The 24,503-nt window shown below is 41.1% G+C and overlaps 1 protein-coding gene across 2 annotated transcripts in view; it reads left to right on the top strand.

Moving 5' to 3' along the window:
• The window catches only part of SLC25A21 (solute carrier family 25 member 21), a 503,486-nt gene that overhangs the window by 443,951 nt on the left and 35,032 nt on the right, over window positions 1–24,503 (top strand). For both annotated transcript variants that reach the window (XM_061159188.1, XM_061159189.1), the window contains exons 5-6: window positions 5,664–5,723; window positions 9,726–9,833. In XM_061159188.1, the coding sequence (XP_061015171.1) occupies window positions 5,664–5,723; window positions 9,726–9,833 (168 nt within the window). The remainder of the gene's footprint in view (window positions 1–5,663; window positions 5,724–9,725; window positions 9,834–24,503) is intronic.

The raw sequence follows: 24,503 nt of genomic DNA, 5'->3' as shown, positions 1-24,503 counted from the left end.
ATTGCAACGATTTCATACATCATAAACTGCTTTATTGTATGCCATCACAGTTTACTTTGAAAAAATATTCAGGCCATAGATATATACACACATGTATACATATGTATATATGGTCTCTGAAATTATGTATATATATGTATGTGTATGTATATAGAGAGAAACAGAGACAATGTCTAGAAACAGATTATTTTTGTCTGTACTTTATTCTTTGAAATTCATTTCAGTATTAAAATAGTAATATTCATTGATGCTAAATAAATAAAACTCCCCTTTACAAATACAGACAGAATGAGTATTGGAATTAGCAAAAGGAAATGAAGACCTCTGAAAGAGACCAGTTGGTTGCTCAGAGATGGCAGGCACTGCATGCTGGATTCCAGGATCCAGTTTTGAGCATCACAGGTCCGGAAACACCATCAGTTCTTGGTCAGATTCTCAAGGATTGCTTAATGCCAACCAACTCACAAAATATTATATGTTGTGAAGTCTATTTATTCACCTCTGTATCCTTTACACTTATCACAGTGCTTACAAGTAGATGTTCAATGGATATTAGATGAATAAATGAAACATATGTAACAGGAGCTTCCCTGGAGGCTCAGTGGTAAAGAATCTGACTGCAATGCAGAAGACCTGGGTTCAATCCTGGGTTGGGAAGATCCCCTGGAGAAGGAAATGGCTACCCACTCCAGTATTCTTGCCTGTAGAGTCCCATGGACAGAGGAGCCTGGAGGGCTACAGTCCATGTGGTCGCAAAGAGTCAGACACAACTGAGCAAATAACACTTTCACTTTCATGTAACAAGAAACAGAAAGAAAATTTATTACTTTATAACAGGAGAATTCCTGTCCTGTTCCCCCAAATTCCCACATCTACTATTCAGAGTTTCCGAAAGGCTGAGACTTCCATTTCCAGCCAAGATGAAGTCACAGGGACCAGATTTACTCTGCTGCCTGAAACAGCTAAAACAGAAAATGAACAAAATATATGAAACCAGAATATTTTTAAGACACTGGACATTAAACAAAGAGGGAGAGTCATACCTGAGATGCAAAACAGATGAGATGTGCCCTAAAGATTGTCCCAACTCACTTCCTTGAGTTCTTAGCTCAGGAATACACAGGAGAAATCCAGTAGACTCCCTCAACCAGTGGACTCCCTGGGTTGAGAAGGAGCTGAGAGGCTGGGAGGGAAACGCATCTAGAGGTCGCAGGACAGAGCACCAGAGAGAGATCTGCACAGAGAGAGACACCTACGATCTGCAGAGGGACACCTCCGGTATCCAGCTGACCAGCGCACACGTGAGGAAACTAGCGAGGCCTGGAAAGAGTGGTCAGAAGGGGTTCCCGCAAACTGCCCAGCACTCACACAGGACTGGGAATAGTGCCTGTTACCACCAACCAAACTGGGAGGCTTCAAAACGTATAGGACATTGAGAGCGGTACCCAGAAGGGCTTGCTTCTGTGATGGGGAATAGTCAGTCCTAGTCTGGGCACTTCTCAGGGCCTACTTGTTAAAAGTATGACCCAAATGGATCAGACTGTTTCCCTGTAATGTAACTGCCTCTCAGAACAGATGATCTGGGAGGTCAGCTTAGACATCAGATTGTTTAGTGAGCAATGAAAGCACCCTCCAGAGGGCTGGGTCACCCAGGCAAACCATGCCCACCTCCCCTGTCCAACCACAGCTTGACATTTGGTCTCCAGGGACCACGCAGCCTGTCCTCCAGGTCCAACCCCTCTCCCAACCAGACTACCAATTTCAAGGTTCCAATAGATAGATTATGTATACCATAGTAATTTGGATTCCAGATTTTATATTCAAGATTCCCAAAACCTTGACTGACTATAAATGTTTTCAAAACTCTTTAGTACACATTTGCATGACTTTGAATAGGTAACATTACTACATGTTGTTGTTATTGTTCAGTTGCTAAATCATGTCCAGCTCTTTGCAATGCTGGACTGCAGCACTCCAGACTCCTCTGTCCTTCACTATTTCCAGTGATGCCATCCAACCATCTCATCCTCTGTCACCCCCTTCTCCTCCTGCCCTCAATCTCTCCAAGCATCAGGGTCTTTTCCAATGGGTAGCTCTTGACATTAGGTGGCCGAAGTACTGGAGCTTCAACATGTTGACTCTCCTAATTTCATCCTTAGAGTGTAATCTCATATTTTATGTGATAGGGTAACTTTATCACTTCTCTGCACTAAATATCATGAAGGCAGTAAAGTATTAGTGCTGCATAGAAAGGAATTAAAATAACAATTAACCTACTAGTTCTTAAGGATGTAGTCTAGTATAATATCTTCTAAACTTTACACATGGGAGACATCCAATAAATATCTGTTGAATGAACAAATATTTTTAGCTAATAATGGGTTTCACATTGTAATGACATTATATTATTTTAATTTTGTTGGAAATCCATTTTAAAAGATTTTGACTTTTCCTTTCTCGAGATATTATTTTATTTTATATTCAGTAATTTAGACTTTGGTTGCAAAGGTAGAAATTAAAACAAGTCTTTTTTTTTTAGTTCAAAGCACTATTTGTTTATTAGAATATGTAATATATATTGTTCATTACTTTTGGATTTAATCTATTAGCAACTTATCACTGATCTATGAGGCTTCTTTATTGCCAGGAACCTGAATCACTTCATCCCAGCCATAACCAGAATCTTCCAGCCAGACTGCTGATGAGTACCAACCAGCTAGTGGTAGCTTTTCTTTTTTTTTTTTAAACAGTTTTAGAGATAGGAAAATGAAAAGCCTAGAATTGCGCCAAAGTGTAGACTTGGAATTCCCTGTGAGAACTGCTTAGAGTTACAGGTCAAGTCCGGGATTCCCTGGTAGCTCAGCTGGTAAAGATTCCACCTGCAATGCAGGAGACCCTGGTTTGATTCCTGAGTTGGGAAGATCCCCTGGAGAAGGGGTAAGCTACCCACTCCAGTTCTTGGGCTTCCCTGGTGGCTCAGTCAATAAAGAATCAGCCTGCAGCGTAGGAGATCTGGGTTTTATCCCTGGGTTGGGAAGATTCCCTGGAGGAGGGCATGGCAGCCCACTCCAGCATTCTTACCTGGAGAATCCCCAAGGACAGAGGAGCCTGATGGGCTACAGTCCGTGGGGTCACAAAGGGTAGGACATGACTGAGCGACTAAGCACAGCCCAGCACATCACAGCACATCACAGGTCAAGTCCATGTTCCCACACTTCTTCAAGATCTGTTTGGTCTATAATTTCTTTTCATGATAGAAAGTCAGAAAGAAAAAATGCATACTCACACTGGAAGGGAACAAGGTAGTGAGGCATTCTGCGAGATCCATCCTCTCCCAGAACTTTCCTGAACTCACATAGACCCCTTAGAGCATGTTTCCAAAATATGGGCCATGACCTGTGAGCTCTGAAATCAGTGTAGTGGGTCACCAGAAAAAAATTTCTGAGGAAATAGAGTAGAAACAGAATGCATTACCCCTCTTCACACAGTGAAGTGGTAAACATTGTTTTATGGCAGTGTTTTGTTTCAGTGATAAATGTGAGTGTGTGCTGCAGGCATGTATGTATCTGAGTTGGGTAATTTTTACCTAGATTGTGGTCAGAAAAGTTTGAAATCTTCTGCCTTAAGGAACTCAGCTTCTGGGGTCAGGGAAGGCAAGGAGATTTCAGCAGGAAGAAAACTGTAGCACAGAGAATCTCTTCCCAAACCACTGAAAAGCGTGGCTCACCAGTGAGCAGTGCAGTATAGTGGCTGAGAGCAAACCCAGGCTTTGGAGTTGGACGTAGCGAGAAACCTCCATCCTTTGACTCCCTAGCTGCAGGACAGATATCTACAAATGGGGATCATGATTGTGCTATAACCTGTCTCATGGATTTAATGCAGTAGCATGTGCAAAGGCCTTAGCATGTTTCCTGGACCGCAGCAGGCTCTTCTGAATGACCCATGTCAATAAGGGATCTATGGTTGCTTTCGTCCCAAAGTGAAGAAAGGAAATGGAAACTAAGATTTTTCTGAAAGTCTCCTGTGTGCCGGGACTGTCAAGACATCTTTCCCCAGTTCTCTTATTTAAGGACTACTCTAGAAGTGAAGTCTTACGTCCTCAAGGTCAGAAAGGTCAAGCTATGCTTCCAGAGCTAAGTCAAGATTCAAACCTAGGACTGCTTATGTCAAAATCCACACAAAGTGATTATCAAAGAATTGTTATGATGATGACCATGAGAAGAAAGAAAAACATAATTTATTTTTTAAACCCAAAGACCATAACCCTTTTCCTTTTAATCATTTCTAGTACATCTCTCATCAAAACTGTGATGGCTCCTGGTGTTACTAGTTGAACATCAGGATAGTTTCAGGGCTATTGCCATCCACTAGAATGTTAAACCAAGAAAGCAAGGGTTTCTGTTTGTTTATGCTGCATCCCCAGTGTGTGAACCAAGAAATATTTGTCAAATCAGTGAAAGAATGAATTCCTGTTCTATGGAAGTCTACATCCATAGGTGATCTAAAGGACCATAGCACAAAAATCATTCCTGAGTCTTTAAAAGAGTCAATCTATCTGGTGACGTAAAGACCTTTGAACTGCCCAAAGATTCAGGAGAGCCACATCTACATGTAACTACCTCTTTCTAACAACAGAATATTATCTGGCTTTCAAATCTACATTTTTTTTATTGTTCCATTGTACTGGGTTATAAAGTAGTAGAGTAGAAGACATTTAACATTGGATGCCATAAAATGCCCATGCCATTTCTGTAGTCTTGAGAATCAGACCCTAGCAGGACCTAAGAGTGTGTTTTATTGGTGATTTTGGCAGGGTACCTAACAGAGAATCCAGGGGCAAAACATCATGTTCAACCAGATTGTTGTCCAAAATGCATAGGATAGAAAGAGAGGAGAAAAATTTATTTGGGGCATATTATACAAAGTGACCGATTAGATTTGCCTCCATAGAAATCCCTTCACAGAGAAAAGTATATTAAACATCAACTATTGAAAGAACCAACAAAATCTTCATCATCATCATCATCATCATCAGATTTTAAAGGGAAGATTAAACAGCTGTTTATTCATTCAGATTCAGGACAGTTTTACTTTCAGGCAGGGGACAGATTAGATGTGTCCTTGCTGGGTCCTTTCCTAGTTTATCATGGCATCTTCATCATTATTGAGTGTTTAGAAATCCCATGGGACGATAGAGATACACAGCAATATAAATGCGAGTTACAGCCGAGAAGTGGGTGTCTGTTACAAGGGGGTTAGAAAATTGGGCATTCACTGGGAAAGCAGGTCATAGGGAAAACATAGGAGACCGAAGACTTCAGGTCTCTATGCCTATAATTTTGAATCACTGCCATAAAAAAGAAGTCTATTGATGTCTAGGGAAACTGAAAATGGTCATGGTAAATGGCAGCTGTATGGTTCATTTACTGCTATAAAGGATTCCATCTTCTCTTCTGTAGGTTATTATAGCGGCATTTAAAAATGTGAATGTTCAAGTAAGATTCAATAGCAACTACCCAAGACTGGATTAAAAACTGTGCTCGATGGTTTATCATTTTTTAAGTTACTAGTGAATATAATGATTTACTAAAGAAATTTGAGTCAATTTAAAGGTTTGTTGCAGGAAATTGTTATAAATCTCTGAGTTTGGCTTTGTTTCACAGTTTTTCACCTTTGAGCAGTACAAGAAATTGCTTGGATATGTGTCACTGTCACCAGCATTGGTAAGTGAGAGTATTTATTATACTTAAGTGTGTGTGTTATTTCATAAAGCAAAATCTGGAAACAAAAACCCTTTTGATTCCCCAAGCTCAGCTACTAAAATATGAATTTGAGTTATTCAATGTTCAGCTACTTGTTGAAAGCCATCTTCCTAATAACTCACAATTTGGCTATTTTATAGCTCCCAGTGATGAATTTATGATAATAATGATATGTGTGGAAAGGCCCATATGAGATATGGTCAAGAATATAAAATAAAGGGTGCATTTGTCAAAGACTCCTTTAAACCCCCAAAATGCATGTGTTTACATGCATACTACACATATCTATTTATGTGAAAGTCCATGTACCTAAAATTATTTCCTAACGGGTCACTTTTCCAGCTCTTGCTCAAGCTGTAGTAAGTATAGGACTTCAGGTCACTCTGTGGTCAGATGCCCACTGAGAAGCCTTTTATAGTTGGGGAGAATAGTGATCTTACCATGTCAGATCAACTATTACGATAAAAGTCATTTGGTGATTTGAACATTTGTAGATACCACTCCTTTCTTTCTTAGTGATTTTGTTGCTTTTCACAAAACAAGTTAAATTATATTGGCCAAGTATGTTCTATTAGTATGAGTGCAGCAAGAGCCCCAGAAAGAGCCAGTGCAATAATTTCTCCTCAAAATCTGCAAAACACGACTAAACTAAACTAAATCTACCTTGGCCCTCCAAGTGACAATGTGCCTTCCAACCTCCAGTTTACCTGGTGGAATGCACCGCAGAACTCAGCCAAGGGGGCGGCATTCTGAGCTTCCGCTCTTTATTTACTTTGCATGCTCAGTCACTTCACTGTCCAACTGTTGGCGACCCTATGGATCCTAGCCCACCAGGCTTCTCTGTCCATGGGATTCTCCAGGCAAGAATACTGGAGTGGGTTGCTATGTTCTCCTCCGGGGGATCTTCTGGATCCAGGAATTCAAAACAGTGCCTCCCACAGCTTCTGCATTGCAGGGGGATTCTTTACCGCTGAGCCACCGGGGAATCGGTAATTCACTTGGCTTCCCTGGTGGCTCAGTGGTAAAGAATCCCCTTGCAATGCAGGAGACGCAGGTTCTACCCCTGGGTCTGGAAGATCCCCTGGAGAAGGAAATGGCAACCCACTCCAGTATTCTTGCCTGGGAAATCCCATGGACAGAGGAGCTTGGCAGGCTACAGTCTGTGGGGTCGCAAAAGAGTCAGACACGATTGAGCAACTAAACAACACCAAAGACTAATTAAGAATTAGCTGCTATTTAAAAAAAAAATCATGCATGCTCCCTTTCTAGGAAGGCTCCAGTTAAGAAACCCAATAGTGTTGCTTTGTGTTACGACAAGGAAACCTCTGGTCCAGGCTCCTGCTTCAACAAGGGGGCTGTGAGGAGGCTTCTTCTGGAAGGAGAAGTGGTAGCATGAGTCCTAAAATTAGCTGAGATTTCTTGTTAATTCCTCAGTGTCTTCCCTGAATGTCTCCCTTTGCTTTGGAAATATCTTGTTAAAAAGAGGATGGTCTCCAGCGGGTCAGCTGGGTGCTCCTGGGTAGAGCATCTGTACTATGTGAGAGACCATGCTTCTTTCTTGCTAATTCAAGAAGAAAAGCGTTTGGCCACTCCAGATCCTCTCACTGAATTCATGCAAACTGTGTACAGTTTTTCTCTTTTCTTGAACTCATTTATTTCAGTTTCTCTTTGATGCAGCTAGACACTTAAACAGCCGTTAAATGTCCCTTGGTGCTCTCACTTGAAGAGCCTGGGAGGCTGGGAACCTGATGGTTACCACTGATCTCTGGAACAACCTGAGTAACATGATATGCTGATAGCTGATCAATTCTTTTGACAAGGGACTGCTGAACACTAGTTCTGACAGCAAATGTAGCTGAGTTTTATAGAAGAACAAAAAAGTAAATTACTTGGAAGGGTGCATATAGTAATAAAAACCTGAACATCTGGATTTTAGCTTTTTTCAGTCAGAAGAGTTTGGGACTAGTATTTTTCTTTTTCTTCTGCTTTTGGCTTCCATGATGGGAGTCTGAGATAAATGAATGAAATATTTGGTCTGTACCCTGTTACATACAGATATGTTTAAAATTGTGATGAAGGGGCATTACAGGAAAACATTGTTAGTTATTCTCTCCTGAAATCTGTGTGAAATCTTGTTCTTCCTCTTTGTACAACAGTAACAGTGGTCTTTAGTAGCAGTAACAGCAATTTACAGGAGGCTTTCACACATGATTTTGACCTTCATAATAATCTTATTAAATACAAAGATTAGATATTATAGTCTCCATTTTACAGATGAGAAAACTGTGATATAAAAAATTCATTGTTTTTTTTTTCATGGAAAGGCATTTTATTTTAAATATAGTAATGTGTACGCGTCAATTAGTAATGTGTACACGTCAGTCCCAAACCCCCAAGTTATCCCTCCCCTCCTCCCTTCCCCTCTGGTAATAATGTTTGTTCTCTAAGTATATGAATCTGTTTCTGTTTTGTAAATAAGTTCATTTGTATCATTTTTTTTTTTAGATTTCAAATATAAGTGATATCCTATGAGATTTGTCTTTGTTTGACACATTTCACTTAGTAGTAATTTCCAGGTCCATCCATGTTCCTGCAAATGGCATTATTTCATTCTTTTTAATGACTGAGTCATATTCCATTGTATATATGTACCACATTGCCTTTAAAAGATTCAGTTATTTATATACAGAGTTGCAGCTGACACACATGGTGTTTTATGTGGATTATGAAAAGGTGCTCCTTTCTCCTGCCTGGTGCTTTTCCAGAACTCCTACTTGGCAAACAGGGTGCAGGCTGATTTCAGCCTCCACATGCACCTTTGTGCATAAACTACTCTACATGGCAGCTCTGTTCACACAGCCAATAAGATGGCAGAATCAGAACCTAAACCCAGACCTCCTGGCTCTGGATTCTGCCCTGGTTCCATCTTGCCTCCCCTTCTAAGGATATAGAACATTGTTTTTTCTCTTTTAGTCTCCTATTACAGACTCCTAATAAGAGCTTCTGTTCTTTACTCTTCATTGGCTTTTTTCTTCTCCTAGTTGTATATAGTATAACTCTTCTCCTGGAGCTAGAGCTTCAGCACTAAAGAATTATTTTTTCCAGCATCTGTTTTGAAGGTTTGAGACTGTTTTGTTTTGTTTTCCTGCCAAGTGTGTGTGTTTTAATAGTTGTAGTTATTTAAGTTTCTGAAAAAACCCTTCGGCATTCTATTCAGAAGAAAATTCTAGAAAGCTGTTCTTTCCTAGTGCAGAAATTCTTAACAGGTAGAAAATAACCTGAGACACAGCTGCCTCTTGCTGAATGTTCTAGATTTTATTTGAGCCCTTCAAGACAACCTAGCAATTTCTGACCTCAGCCTTTATCCCTCAGCTTCTAGGTCTAGAAGAATAGGGCTCAATTTAAAAAAAACAGATGAATTTTAAAATTATTTTTGTTTCTTAACTTCCTAGAATAATGACTCTAAGAATGTGGCTATATATTTAAATATTTTCAACTATATTCTGGTTACCTGAAATTTAGCTTTTTATGAACGTTTTATTTCTGGTTCTGCTCCTTGAATTTTTTATATGCTCACTAAATATATTTAAGCAGCTGTTTAAAAATGAAGCTCTCCTTTTACTAAGTCAAACTCTTAGTTGTTACATGTGCAGATGTTTTAGTATCCACCTTAAATACATAAAACAACCTTGCTTTTCATTAAAGGACAAAGTCATTGTTGATGGGGCTTTGACGTTTTATTTTGAATTGTTAGGATGTGGTCTGTGGCTTCTGTAATTTCTGCTTCATGAATTGTCAGCATCGAATCAAGATCTATAGCTGTTTAGTAATGGTATATGGTGCATTTATGTGAGTTTCTCCATTCTCATTATACCATTCAGCTGCATAGTGTAATGAGTAAGATGTTTAACCTCATATACATGATAACTTGTTTTAAAGTATTGATTGACTTAATTTTTCTAGACATTTGCCATTGCTGGATTGGGATCTGGACTAACAGAAGCCATCGTGGTCAACCCTTTTGAGGTAGTAAAAGTTGGCTTGCAAGCCAATCGGAACAGATTTACAGAGGTAATCATTTAATGTTTTCCTATTGTTGAGGGAATGTAAAAAATTATTTTTCAGTATACAGTATAAAATTATGAACCCTGCTCCTAGCCACTTGCTAAAGCCATAGTAACTTATTGTTAAGGAAGTAGCATAAGAAAAAGTCCAATTTCTTCCACAGGAAAGTGCTAACAAAAAAGCACTAAAGTCTGATGGACAAGCATGTTTAGACATTTTTATTTTAGAGTTGTAATGTAATATATAATGACTTATTTGGAAATATTTTCTCTACTTTTGGCAAAACCTCTATTTCACATTTTACTAGAATAGACTGTAGCAAAAAAAACACTGAGGTGATAATATTGTTGAGCTTTTTTAAAAAAAATTATGAAATCATTTTTTCAAAATTACTTCACTCCATTCCCTAGTCCACCCACTGCCCTCCCCCAAAGATTCTGATATTCTGTCAAGCTTGTCTTTTGGTTAAATCTGAATGAGCGGGTTACCAAACCTGTGTAGACATCACCACTTGGACAATGATGGGTCTTGACATTTAATCACTGGTACATGATGTTCCATGAAGACAGCTTCCCTTGGTCTGTGCTGCCTTCACTTCCTTCCAGTTGCCTAATAATTCCCTTTAAACCAGCAAGTCCAATTGTTCTTCTTTTATTCTTTTGGGTGCCAAGCCAAAGGTAGGAAAAAAATAAGGAGATTGGCAGTTCAGGTCCTTTCTTAGCATTTGAATTCACTTCCACAACTGGGTAGCATGTGGTATAAATTGGTCTGGAGTATCTGCTGACCTGAATTTCTCTGTAGAAAAGCTCCCCTGCCTACCACTTAAGCAGCTGCTAATGGGTGGAGACCCCCTCACTCCCACCCCACTTCCTGTCTGCTGATACTGCCTGAGAGCTCTCTGGCAGCTTCCTGAGCAGGGCTATGGGAAAGAGAGAGAGCCCTACTCACCTTAGCTGCCAAGGCCTGTGGAGGACAGGGCTGGGCTGCTACAGCTCCTCAGATGAGGTCAGTCCTAATTAAGGGAGATTTTTTTTAAGTTTCAGAAGGTTGTCCTAATTGCAGAGATACACAGCACTTTAGAAAAGGCTGAAAATTCCTGTGTTGCCCTACTATGATTCTGTTTTGCTTTTTCTCTGTTCTTCCTTGAATGATGGGGAAAAGATGGCAGGGACCAGAAGGAAATAAAAAGAAACACGTTTTCAATGTCCTATCAATATGGAGCACTTAAGACAGCCCCAATGGAATGTGCTCAAGGAAAATTTGATTTGTTAGACTGGGAGAATTACCAGCTAGGAGATTTGGAGCTCCCCATCAGTGTCCCATTTTACCCATTGGGAAGCATGTCTTGGGGCAGGAAGGAGTGAGCAAAAGAATACACAGGCCTTCCAACTGCACTCCTTCATCAAGACAGCTTGTAAGCAGAGAAACACAAAATGGGACAGAGCACCAAGAAGCATTCACAGAAGTGAAAATAACAAATTATCATAGCACCCCTACTCAAGCCTACTGTTCTTTTTCTCTCCTCTGCCTTCAAGGAGGTTCTGCACTGAGGCCATGTAAGCGCTAGTTATGTTTTGCATGTGCCAAGGCCTTGCTAGAACACATTAAATGCCCTTGCAGCCCAACACAAAAATGCTGCATGTGCATGTGCTCCTAGTTCATTGACCGAATGTGGTCTGTGTAAATTGTTGGTGTATATGCAACTGTTTGTTTAAGTTGGGGAGAGAGGAGAACTTTTGGTGTTATTTCTTTTGCAGAATTCACTAAACTGCATTCAGAATTCATTTACTTAGACAAAATACAATCTGTTAGGTTCCTTATAAAATGTTTGTCATAGTCAGACTAGTCAGAACTTAGTAACAGAGGGATCACGTAGGTCACAGGTGTCAGCATTTATTTCCAGCAGTTATCAGGATTGAGTAGCTGATCAGAGGAGGCACTTTATAGGCAATAGTGATCAAATTGAAAAGTAGTGCATAGTCACCCAACATAAAGTAATGGGGTTATGCCTATTACCAAAAAATTCTGAGAGAAAGAAGTGACATGATCAGTTCAGTTCAGTTCAGTTGCTCAGTCGTGTCTGACTCTTTGTGACCCTATAAACCGCAGCACGCCAGGCATCCCTGTCCATCACCAACTCCCAGAGTCTACCCAAACCATGTCCATGGAGTTGGTGATGCCATCCAACTATCTCATCCTGTGTCGTCCCCTTCTCCTCCTGCCTTCAATCTTTCCCAGCATGGGAGTCTTTTCAAATGAGTCAGCTCTTTGCATCAGATGGCCAGAGTACTAGAGTTTCAGCTTCAGCATCAGTCCTTGCAATGAACACCCAGGACTGATCTACTTTAGGATGGACTGGTTGGATCTCCTTGCAGTCCAAGGGACTCTCAAGAGTCTTCTCCAACACCACAGTTCAAAAGCATCAATTCTTCGACACTCAGCTTTCCTTATAGTCCAACTCTCACATCCATACATGACCACTGCAAAAACCATAGCCTTGACTAGACAGACCTTTGTTGACCAAGTAATGTCTCTGCTTTTAAATATGCTATCTAGGTTGGTCATAACTTTCCTTCCAAGGAGTAAGCATCTTTTAATTCCATGGCTGCAGTCACCATTTGCAGTGATCTTGGAGCTCCAAAAATAAAGTCAGCCACTGTTTCCACTGTTTCCCCATCTATTTGCCATGAAGTGATGGGACCAGATGCCATGATCTTAGTTTTCTGAATGTTGAGCTTTAAGCCAACACTCTCCTCTTTCATTTTCATCAAGAGGCTCTTTAGTTCTTCACTTTCTGCCATAAGGGTGGTGTCATCTGCATATCTGAGGTTATTGATATTTCTCCCGGCAATCCTGATTCCGGCTTGCGCTTCCTCCAGCCCAGTGTTTCTCATGATGTACTCTGCATATAAGTTAAATAAGCAGGGTGACAATATACAGCCTTGACGTACTCCTTTTCCTATTTGGAACCAGTCTGTTGTTCCATGTCCAGTTCTAACTGTTGCTTCCTGACCTGCATACAGGTTTCTCAAGAGGCAGGTCAGGTGGTCTGGTATTCCCATCTCCTTCAGAATTTTCCACAGTTTATTGTGATCCACACAGTCAAAGGTGTTGGCATAGTCAATAAAGCAGAAATAGATGTTTTTCTGGAACTCTTGCTTTTTTGATGATCCAGCAGATGTTGGCAATTTGATCTCTGGTTCCTCTGCCTTTTCTAAAACCAGCTTGAACATCTGGAAGTTCATGGTTCACGTGTTGCTGAAGCCTGGCTTGGAGAATTTTGAGCATTACTTAAGAATAGCAAATTTCAGATCTAGTCATTTAAAACCAACTACCATTTTGGGCAAGTGCAGATTGAGAGCAAGAGGAGAAGGGAACGACAGAGAATGAGATGGTTGGATGGTATCACTGACTCAATGGACATGAGTTTGAGCAAACTCCAGGAGATAGTGAAGGACAGGGGAGCCTGCTATGCTGCAGTCCATGGGGTCACAAAGAGTCAGACACAACTTAGTGACTGAACAATAGCAAATATGATAATATACACAAAGGTCTTAACAGAGTCTGGTACATTATAGGCACTCAACCAATAACAATTTCTAGACGTAAGTTGATCCTATAAACGCTTAAGGTTTAAGAAATAGATCTATCTTGAGATATGTTCCAGTTAATAGTCACAGCCCAATCCAGCTGTGGGTGTGAAAACAGCTTACTGGGCAATGGTTCCCTTAGGTCATTCCCAACTGCCAATACAATCCATTTAGCCTGAATTCTTAAGGGCAGGCAGCCCAGCTTCAGTATCCACTGAGGTCTTTAAACTCAAATGAGGTCTGTTATCGTAAACAGTAGTAGTTGGCTATCTGTTTACTGTAAATAACTTGCATGTAGCAGCAAAAGTTTGAGAGGAAACTAAAAACATTTGAAGCCACTTTGGAAAGAATTCTACCTCCATCAATATGTTCTTCCTTCAGAAGAGTCATATAAAGTAAGCATGTATTCTTCATCAAGCTTCATGGTCACCTCACCTGGAGGTTGTGAACGAAGCTCATTTTCAGCCTTTTCAGTCAATTACTAGCTGTGGTTTAAAAAAAAAAAAAAAAAAGATACCCCATGCCAAGGGCAAAGGAGAAGCCCAAGCAAGACATTGGGGGGGGGAGGGCGGGGAGGGGCGAAATCACATTTAGAATCAAACCCCATACCCACCAGAGAAGCTCAGAAGGCTCAAACAAAACCTGGTGCATGCTAGGACCCAGACCCCACAGAGACTGAGCTAGACCTGCCTTAGAGTGTTTGAGCATCTCCCATGGAGGCACGGGTCAGCAGTGACTTGCCACATGGGTAGGGGCTCTGGGCGCAGCAGATCTGGCTGACACAGCATGTGGCCTCTTGGAGGAGGTCGCCATTAACCCCACCATAGAGCCGCCAAGCAGACAACCCACAAACTGCAGAACAATTGTACCAAATAAATTCTGGCACTGTTAAGAAAGTTCTAGGACCCACAACAGATTTCCCAACCTGGGGATCTGGCAAAGGGACTGAGAATCCCTAGGGAATTTGACATTGGAGGCCAGTGGGATTTGATTACAGTACTTCCACAGGAGTGGGGAAACAGACTCTTGGAGGGCAGAAACAAAACCTTTTGCATACCAGGACCCAGGAGAAAGAATCAATGACCCCACAAGAGACTGACCCAGACTTGCCTGTGAGTGTTCAGGAGTCTCCAGCAGAGACAGTGGCCTGCTGCAGGGTCAGGTCAGGGGCACTGAATACAACAGTGTGTGCATTAGACCTTTTGAAGGAGGTCCCCACAGTCTGCATTACCCCTACTACAGTTTGGTCTCAGGTCAAACAACAGGGAGGGAACACAGCTCCACCCATCAATAGAAAATTGGATCAAAGATTTACTGAGCATGGCCCTGCCCATTAGAACAAAACCCAGTTTCCCCCACAGTCAGTCTCTCCCATCAGGAAGCTTCCATAAGCTTCTTATCCTTATCCATCAGAGGGCAGACAGAATGAAAACCACAGTCACAGAAAACTAATCAAACTGACCACTTGGACCACAGCCTTGTCTAACTCAGTGAAACTATGAGCCATGCCATGTAGGGCCACCCAAGATAGATGGGTCATGGTGGAGAGTTCTGACAAAACATGATTCACTGGAAAAAGAAAGAAAGAAAGTGAAATCGCTCAATCGTGTCCGACTCTTTGTGACCCCATGGACTGTAGCCTACCACGCTCCTCCATCCATGGGATTTTCCAGGTAAGACTACTGGAGTGGGTTGCCATTTACTTCTCCAGAGGATCTTCCCAAACCAGGAGTCGAACCTGGGCCTCCCACATTGTAGGCAAACACTTTAGCATCTGAGCCACCAGGTTCACCGGAGAAGGGAATGGCAAACCACTTCACTTATTCTTGCCTTGAGAACCCCATGAACAGTATGAAAAGATAAAAAGATATGACATTGAAAGATGAACTACCAGGTTGGTAGGTGCCCAATATGCCACTGGAGAAGAGTGAAGAAATAACTCCAGAAAGAATGAAGAGACAGAGCCAAAGCAAAAACAACGCCCAGTTGTGGATGTGACTGGTGATGGAAGTCTGATACTGTATAGAACAATATTGCATAGGAACCTGGAATGTTAGGTCCATGAATCAAGGTAGATTGGGAGTGGTCAAACAGGAGATGGCAAGGGTGAACATTAACATTTTAGGAATCAGTGAACTAAAATGGACTGGAATGGACGAACTTAATTCAGATGACCACTGTATCTTCTACTGTGGGCAAGAATCCCTTAGAAGAAATGGAGTAGCCCTCATAGTAAACAAAAGAGTCCAAAATGCGGTACCTGGGTGCAATCTCAAAAATGACATAATGATCTCTGTTCGTTTCCAAGGCAAACCATTCAATATCACAGTAATTCAAGTCTATGCCCCAACCACTAATCCAAAGAAGCTAAAGCTGAACAGTTCTATAAAGACCTAAAGACCTTCTAGAACTAACACCCAAAAAAGATATCCTTTTCATCATAGGGGACTGGAATGCAAAAGTAGGAAGTCAAGAGATACCTGTAGTAACAGGCAAGTTTGGCCTTGGTGTACAAAATGAAGTAGGGCAAAGGCTAACAGAGTTTGGTCAAGAGAACGCACTGGTCATAGCAAACACACTCTTCCAAAAACACAAGAGATAACTCTACATATGGACATCATCAGATGGTCAATACCAAAATCAGATTGATTATATTATTTGCAGCTGAAAATGGAGATGCTCTATACAGTTAGCGAAAACAAGACCTGGAGCTGACTGTGGCTCAGATCATGAACTCCTTATTGCAAAATTCAGACTTAAACTGAAGAAAGTAGGGAAAACCACTAGACCATTCAACTATGACCTAAATCAAACCCCTTATGATTATACAGTGGAAGTGACAAATAGATTCAAGGGATTAGATCTGATAGACAGAGTGCCTTATGAACTATGGATGGAGGTTCGTGACATTGTACAGGAGACAGGGATCAAGACCATCCCCAAGAAAAAGAAATGCAAAAAGGCAAGCCGGTTGTCTGAGGAGGCCTTACAAATAGCTGAGGAAAGAAGAGAAGCTAAAGGCAAAGGAGAAAAGAAAAGATATACGCATTTGAATGCAGAGTTCCAAAGAATAGCAAGGAGAGAGAAGAAACCCTTCCTCAGTGATCAGTACAAAGAAATAGAGGGAAAAAATAGGATGGGAAAGACTAGAGATCTCTTCAAGAAAATTAGAGATACCAAGGGAATATTTCATGCAAAGAGAGGCACAACAAAGGACAGAAATGATTTGGGCTTAACAGAGGCAAAAGATATTAAGAAGAGGTGGCAAGAATATACTAAAGAACTATATAAAAAAGATCTTCATGACCAAGATAACCATGATGGTGTGATCACTCACCTAAGAGCCAAGTATCCTGGAATGTGAAGTCAAGTGGGCCTTAGGAAGCATCACTATGAACTAAGCTAGTGGAGGTGATAGAATTCCACTTGAGCTATTTCAAATCCTAAAAGATGATGCTATGATAGTGCTGCACTCAATATGCCAGCAAATTTGGAAAACTCAGCAGTAGTCACAGGACTGGAAAAGGTCAGTTTTCATTCCAATCCCAAAGAAAGGCAATGCCAAAGAATGCTCAAACTACCATACAATTGCACTCATCTCACATGCTAACAAAGTAATGCTCAAAATTCTCCAAGCCAGGCTTCAGCAGTACATGAACTGAGAACTTCCAGATGTTCAAACTGGATTTAGAAAAGACAGAGGAACCAAAGATCGAATTACCAACATCCATTGGATCATAGAGAAAGCAAGAGGGTTCCAGAAAAACATCTACTTCTGCTTTATTGACTACCCCAAAGCCTTTGACTGTGTGGATCACAACAAACTGTGGAAAATTCTTAAAGAGATGGAAAAACCAGACCACCTTACCTGCCTCCTGAGAAATCTGTATGCAGGTCAAGAAGCAACAGTTAGAACTGGACATAAAACAGTACATCAAGGCTGTATATTTTCAACCTGCTTATTTAACTTCTATGCAGAGTACATCATGAGAAATGTGGGGCTGGATGACTCACAAGCTAGAATCAAGATTGCCAGGAGAAATATCAATAACCTCAGATATGCAGATGACACCACCCTTATGACAGAAAGCTTAGAAGAACTAAAGAGCCTCTTGATGAAAGTGAAAGAGAAGAGTGAAAAGGGTGGCTTGAAACTCAACATTCAAAAAACTAAGATCATGGCATCCAGTCCCATCACTTCCTGCAAATAGATGGGAAAGCAATGGAAACAGTGAGAGACTAATTTGGGGGGCTTGAAAATCACTGCAGATGGTGATTGCAGCCATGAAATTAAAAGACACTTGCTTCTTGGAAGAAAAGCTATGACCAACCTAGACAGTGTCTTAAAAAGCAGAGACATTACTTTGCCAACAAAGGTCTGTCTAGTCAAGGCTGTGGTTTTTCCAGTAGTCATGTATGGATATGAGAGTTGAACTATAAAGAAAGCTGAGTGCCGAAAAATTGATGCTCTTGAACTGTGGTGTTGGAGAAGACTCTTGAGAGTCCCTTGGACTGCAAGGAGATCCAACCAGTCCATTCTAAAGGAGATCAGTCCTAAATATTCATTGGAAGGACTAATGCTGAAGCTGAAACTCCAATACTTTGGCCACCTGATACGAAGAGCTGACTCATTGGAAAGACTCTGACACTGGGAAAGATTGAAGGCAGGAGGAGAAGGGGACGACAGAGGATGAGATGGTTGGATGGCATCACTGACCCGATGGATGTGAATTTGAGCAAGCTCCAGAAGTCAGTGATGGACAGGGAAGCCTGGTGTGCTGCAGTCCACGGAGTCGCAAAGAGTCGGACACAACTGAGTGACTGAACTGACTGACTGACCAGCTGTGGGGAAACACTAAATGGATGAGCTGCACGTGGAACTGCCAGAGGGCTTGACAACACCTTTACGAAAAGCAGAGCAGTTTCCCGGGAGGCTTATTTCACAGGAAGGTAACTGCCGTTTCACCAATAATATGAGTTTCTCAGGCCTCAGATCTGCGGCTCAGCCCTTCTACCTCCCTGCCTTATATTTTAACCACCATAGATTCCAACACAGGAATCCTGAATTTTCCTAATTTGTCAGCCTAGGGAACGCGAGTCCACATGGTCCTTTAAACATAAAAATTTTCCCAGAAGTTGTCTGCAGTGGAAGACAGCCTAGGGTAACAGTAGTCAATATTACTCTTAATTATTACAGTGAGAGTCTTGCGGGCAATGGTAGAGTGATAAAGATGGAGCAAAAGGACTGCCGTGGTCCCAGGTGCACAGAGCATGGTCTAAAAGGAGCTTGTGGCATGTGGGTAGATGTCTACTTGGCCTTGTGGAGAGGACATGGCTGGCAAAGGGCTAGAATGGGCCCCCTAAAGCATGGGGTGCAGGAAAAGGGCCCCTCTTGCTGGGGTCCAAGGACAGTATTGGCTGAGAGCAGAGACTGCATGTGCTGGGTTCTCAGAGCAATTGTAGGCACCCTGCTGGCTTCAGCTCCCTGTATTCTCCTCTCTGTGGTCTAGGGCTGATTTTCTAGCCAGCCGGAGGTATGTTATCCATAAAATATGCCTTCCCTCCCGGTTAGCCCTAAACTATTCTAGAAATTTCAAGGAAATTGTGGTTAATTTGGTTCCTGATATTTCCCTCATATCCTTCCAGCTTCTGTATAAAGTATTTCAATAGGTGTGCTTGTCTTGCCTCCACTTTTAAAATTACCACCATATCAGTCAAAGACTATAATCCCTGCCACACTTCTTTCAATTCCAATACCAGAATCTTGGCCAGCATCTTAAAATTCACAGTGAATAAAGAAAACCGGTCTCTAATTTAAATATGCTTGACCTTCTGTGGGGAGCAAAGTAATCACAGCTTTGTCATGCTCTGGTTTGGTTCAGTGGGTGTAAAAACATGTTCAGATAAAATCGGGATAGACCCAAATTTCCCCCCGTCCTTCAAACTAAACCCAAGCAAAGTGTTGTTCTGGTTTGTAGTCTTTTTGGCTGAGGATTATACTTGCCAGAGTATTTCTCTATTGGAGAGGGTTTGTACACCCAGTCTTGCCAAAACTGTGACTTTATAGCTTATTGTCCTTATAAGACCTGCTCCCTCCTAACTAGTGTATCATTTTTTGTTTGTTTGTTTTCTGTACACATATAAAAAGAAGTCCCCTATCACTTCTGTTAAGCCAAGTGGTGTTTGACTGGCATGCTCTCTGCTAGCCTGGAAAATGTGAATTTCTCCCCAGGAGCAAAATCTTGTATGAATTGTTTCCCAGTTTTTCTCTTCACTTTGAAATCTACTTCAAAGTTGTTATTTGGCTAACGGATTATGTTTTCCGTCCCTTGAGGTCTATAGGATTTGCCTCTGATGTGTGGATGGGGCACAGGTTTTCCTTCTACTCTGTCATTTTTATCTATGTTACATATGAACATAATCATTCTCACCCCAAGTGTGAAACTCAACCTTTAGGAAATTGCAAAAGCCTGCTTCACCTCTATTTAGTCTTTGAAGATGTTCAGCTCAAGAAGAGAATAGTCTTCCACCTAAGCTCTATGATAAAGTTAAGGATCAATGAACTGATAGCAAATGTGTCATCAATGATAGATTCTAAAGATAGGGATTTAAAAAAAAATTAGTTCAGGGCTTGATTCTGGTTTGGGATAACACCATTAAATATAGCTCTATACACTGTATCCTGTGAACTTAATAATCTGTTGTTGTGGTTTAGTCTCTAAGCATATCTGACTTGTTGAAACCCCATGGACTGTATAGCCAACCAGGCTCCTCTGTCCTTGGAATTTCCCAGGCAACAGTACTAGAGTGAGCTGCCATTTCCTTCTCCAGGGCATCTTCCCAGCCCAGGGACTGAACCCATGTTTCTTGCATTGGCAGGCAGATTCTTTACCACTGAGCCACCAGGGAAGCCTAGTTATCTATTAGAGCCCAATTAGGTCAGGTACTGTGTCACAAAGGTTAGTGATTATTTTCTCCGTAGGCAATGAACACATGCTTAAGCTTAGTTGTATTATGTAGACACAACGCAAAGTGAATAGGATGATACTTTGTGATCCTCACTTTCAGGAAAGAGAGGAGTTGAGTTAAATAGAGAGCGAACGTGTGGCTCTGTTTTCAGATAGTGTGAGAAGCCAGCTTCAAGGGCATGTCAACATTCATGATGATGTATTGAGTTAAGTTCAAATTTTTCCTGCATTACTCTGTGAAATCCTGCCTGGAAGCTGTTCAGTACCTAAATTATTTCTTTCCAGTCTATGATTCTTGTGGGCAGAAAAGTGAATTATGTATATGAATCCTTTCATATAGTTATCTTTCAACAATACCTAAGGCAGCAGCCAAGTTGCCTCTCTATTATCATTTACAGAAAATAGATCTCAGTCTTACATTTGGCTGTGCCAGAAACCCTAGGTTTTTGCTTTCAGAACTGAGACTTTGAAGTAATGATAATAGCTACCATTTACAGAACATGCATTAGATGCCAGATACTGTGCAAGATGCCTCACATGTTTTTTCCTTTATTTAAGTTTTAAAATTTATACATTTTTTATAAATTACCAAAGTAACTTTTTCTCACAAGTTATGTAATACAGAGCTATGTCGAGAAAAAATAATTGATGATTTCTGTCACTACCACCCTCCAATCCAATCACTCTGGTAACTTCTGTGGGTCCTTCCACCTTTTCCAGTGCTCATACACACCTGATATCAAATCCTCCCATTACCCTGTAAGGCTGGTGACTTTATCTCTAAAGGGAATGGAAATAAAGCCTAATCAGTTATTAGCTCCAATGAACTGAGCATTAACACAGAGGTCTCCTTCAAGAAACCACACTGTTTTCATTGGGATAAAGAAATGTGGGTAATGAAGAAGCTTAAGGGGAAATCACAAATGTTTGGGGAAACATGAAAAGCAAATGGGTCCTTCCATGTTGCCAGTCACGCCTGTGTCCACAGCCCAGTCTCCTTCCCTCCCGCCCTCCCAGCAATGCTGGGGCAAAGCACAGGGCCAACATCTCGTCACCTGGAGGCCCCGTGTTCCTCCAGACAGCTATTGGGCAGCAACTTGGTGTTGACGTAGCTCAGCATCTGGAAGAGTTTGCTTAAAGCAAATTATTTTCCACTCACAGATTGTTGAAAAATAGGCCTGCTCATCAAATGTAAATTCTAGAAAGAATATAATTATATTTTGGATGTCTTTTTGTCCATAATCATGCCCTAGTAAAATAAACTGCAGTGACGAATTAGTGTAATACCTAAGCAAAAAGAGATGTGTAACTGTGGGATTTTTGAGCCCAATTCCTCTTCTTTTACATTTTGTTTTCAAATAAAAGGAAGGGGTTTTTTTTTCTTTAATTTATGAAAATGCTTCAAGACTTCGAGGAACAAAAGGCTTCAGTGATCTTCTATCTCCTAATGGAACGAAGGTACTTTTCCTACCTAAGTGTAGCAACTGGATCTCCTCTTTTTAACAAAGCAGTATTTTTCTTAAGGCCAGATATGGACACTCACTTCTTTGTATAAAGATATCATCCGGTTTGCTTTCTAGTCATGTGATGAAATCCAGTGCAATATCCTTATCCCATTGGCTCTAAAATGCACCCGAGTTCCCCTTGCCGTGGGAAGCAGGTAAAAAGATGCACGTGGAGCATGCTGTCTTTGGACACAGTGTGCCTAGCGCTCTTCTCTCACTTTAGAGAGAGAGGAAATCTCTCTCTGACCCACACCCCATGCCTGTGCCTACTGGCCATGCTCTGATAGCTATTTACCCAAGGAACAATGCCTGAAACCTCTGTCCATGATCTCACAAGGTAATCAGAGCCAGCTATGGTCAGTACTTGATGGAAAAACTCCAAGAAAAATAGCTTGGGCTGCCATAAGTCATCTCAGTGATATGTTGATGATTCTGGGCTCTCAGGAAGGAATCAGTGGTGCCAGGGAGCATTGTTTAAGCACCAGATCTTCTCTTTTACTTTAGCCTTTTAAGAACTTTTGGGCTTTCCTCGTGGCTCAGATGAAAGAATCTGCCTGCAATGCAGGAGACCCAGGTTCGATCCCTGGGTTGGGAAGACCCCTTGGAGAAGGGAATGGCTACCCACTCCACACTTTTCTTGCCTGGAGAATCCCCAAGGACAAAGGAGCCTGGTGGGCCTCCATCCATGGCATTGCGAAGAGTTGGATGTGACTGAGCAACTAATGCTTTCAAGGACTTTTAATTTTTAAAAGAATTTTTTATTGAAGCATATTGATTTCAAATATTATTTGTGCTTCAGGTGGGCAGCATAGTGATTTAGTATTTTTACAATTTATATTTCATGAAACGTTATTACAAGATAATGACTGTAATTCCCTGTGCTGTACAATACATCCTTGTTGCTTATGTATTTTATGCATAGTAATTTGTATCTCTTAATCCCATACCCCTAATGTTACCCCTTCCCCTTCCCTCTCCCCATAGATACCCATTGGTTTGTTTCCTGTATCTGTGTGTTTCTGTTTTGTTACATACATTCATTTGTATTATTTTTTAAATTCTACTTTTAAGTAATATCATACTTTGTCTTTCTCTGTCTAACTTATTTCACTAAGCACGATAATTTCTATATCCATCCACATTGCTGCAAATGGCAGAATTTCAATCTGCTTTATGACTGAGTGATATTCCATTGTGTATGTATAGCACATCTTTTTTTAAACTGAGGTATATCATGAGAAATGCTTGGCTGGAAGAAGCACAATCTGGAATCAAGATTGCCGGGAGAAATATCAATAACCTCAGATATGCAGATGACATCCACCCTTACAGCAGAAAGTGAAGATGAACTAAAAAGCCTCTTGATGAAAGTGAAAGAGGAGAGTGAAAAAGTTGGCTTAAAGGTTATCATTCAGAAAACTAAGATCATGGCATCTGGGCCCATCACTTCATGGGAAATAGATGGGGAGACAGTGGAAACAGTGTCAGACTTTATTTTTGGGGGCTCCAAAATCACTGCAGATGGTGATTGCAGCCATGAAATTAAAAGACGCTTACTCCTTGGAAGGAAAGTTATGACCAACCTAGATAGCATATTAAAAGGCATAGACTTGACTCTGCCAACAAAGGTCCATCTGGTCAAGGCTATGGTTTTTCCAGTGGTCATGTGTGGATGTGAGAGTTGGACTGTGAAGAAAGCTGAGCACCAAAAAATTGATGCTTTTGAACTATGGTGTTGGAGAAGACTCTTGAGAGTCCCTTGGACTGCAAGGAGATCCAACCAGTCCATCCTAAAGGAGATCAGTCCTAGGTGTTCATTGGAAGGACTGATGCTGAAGCTGAAACTCCAGTACTTTGGCCACCTCATGCAAAGAGTTGACTCATTGGAAAAGACCCTGATGCTGGGAGGGATTGGGGGCAGGAGGAGAAGGGGATGACAGAGGATGAGACGGCTGGATGGCATCACTGACTCGATGGACATGGGTTTGAGTAATCTCCGGGAGTTGGTGACCGACAGGGAGGCCTGGCATGCTGTGATTCATGGGGTCGCAAAGAGTCGGACACAACTGAGCGACTCAACTGAACTGAACTGATAGTTGATATACAAGATAAATTGCAAGTATACAACATAGTGATCCACAATTTTTAAAGGTTATACTCCATTTATAGTTATTATAAAATATTGACTGTATTCCTTGTATTATACAATATATCCTTGTAGCTTATTTACTTTTTACACAATAGTTTATACCTCTTAATCTCCTACCTCTATCTTGCCCTCCCCCCTCCCCTTCCCCCAGTGGTAACCACTAGATTGTTCTCTGTACCTGAGTCTGTTTCTTTTTTTCTAAGTTCACTTTTTTACTTTTTAGATTCCATATATAAGTGATAGCAATTTTCAGTCTTTCTCATGGCTGAGTAGTATTCCATTGCATTTTGTTTGTGTGTGTGTATGCCATATCTTGTTTATGCATTCATTTGTTGATAGACACAGGTTGCTTCTGTACCTTAGCTATTGTAAGTAATGCTGCTGTGTACAAGGGGTGCATGTATCTATTCGAATTAGTGTTTTGTTTTTCTCAGATATATACCCAGGAGTAGAATTTCTGGGTC

The sequence above is a fragment of the Dama dama genome, chromosome 13 (assembly GCF_033118175.1).
Source record: "Dama dama isolate Ldn47 chromosome 13, ASM3311817v1, whole genome shotgun sequence".
NCBI classification, from domain to species: domain Eukaryota; kingdom Metazoa; phylum Chordata; class Mammalia; order Artiodactyla; family Cervidae; genus Dama; species Dama dama.
Note: the sequence above shows the minus strand (reverse complement) of the source record. Positions and strands in the feature narration are given on the sequence as shown.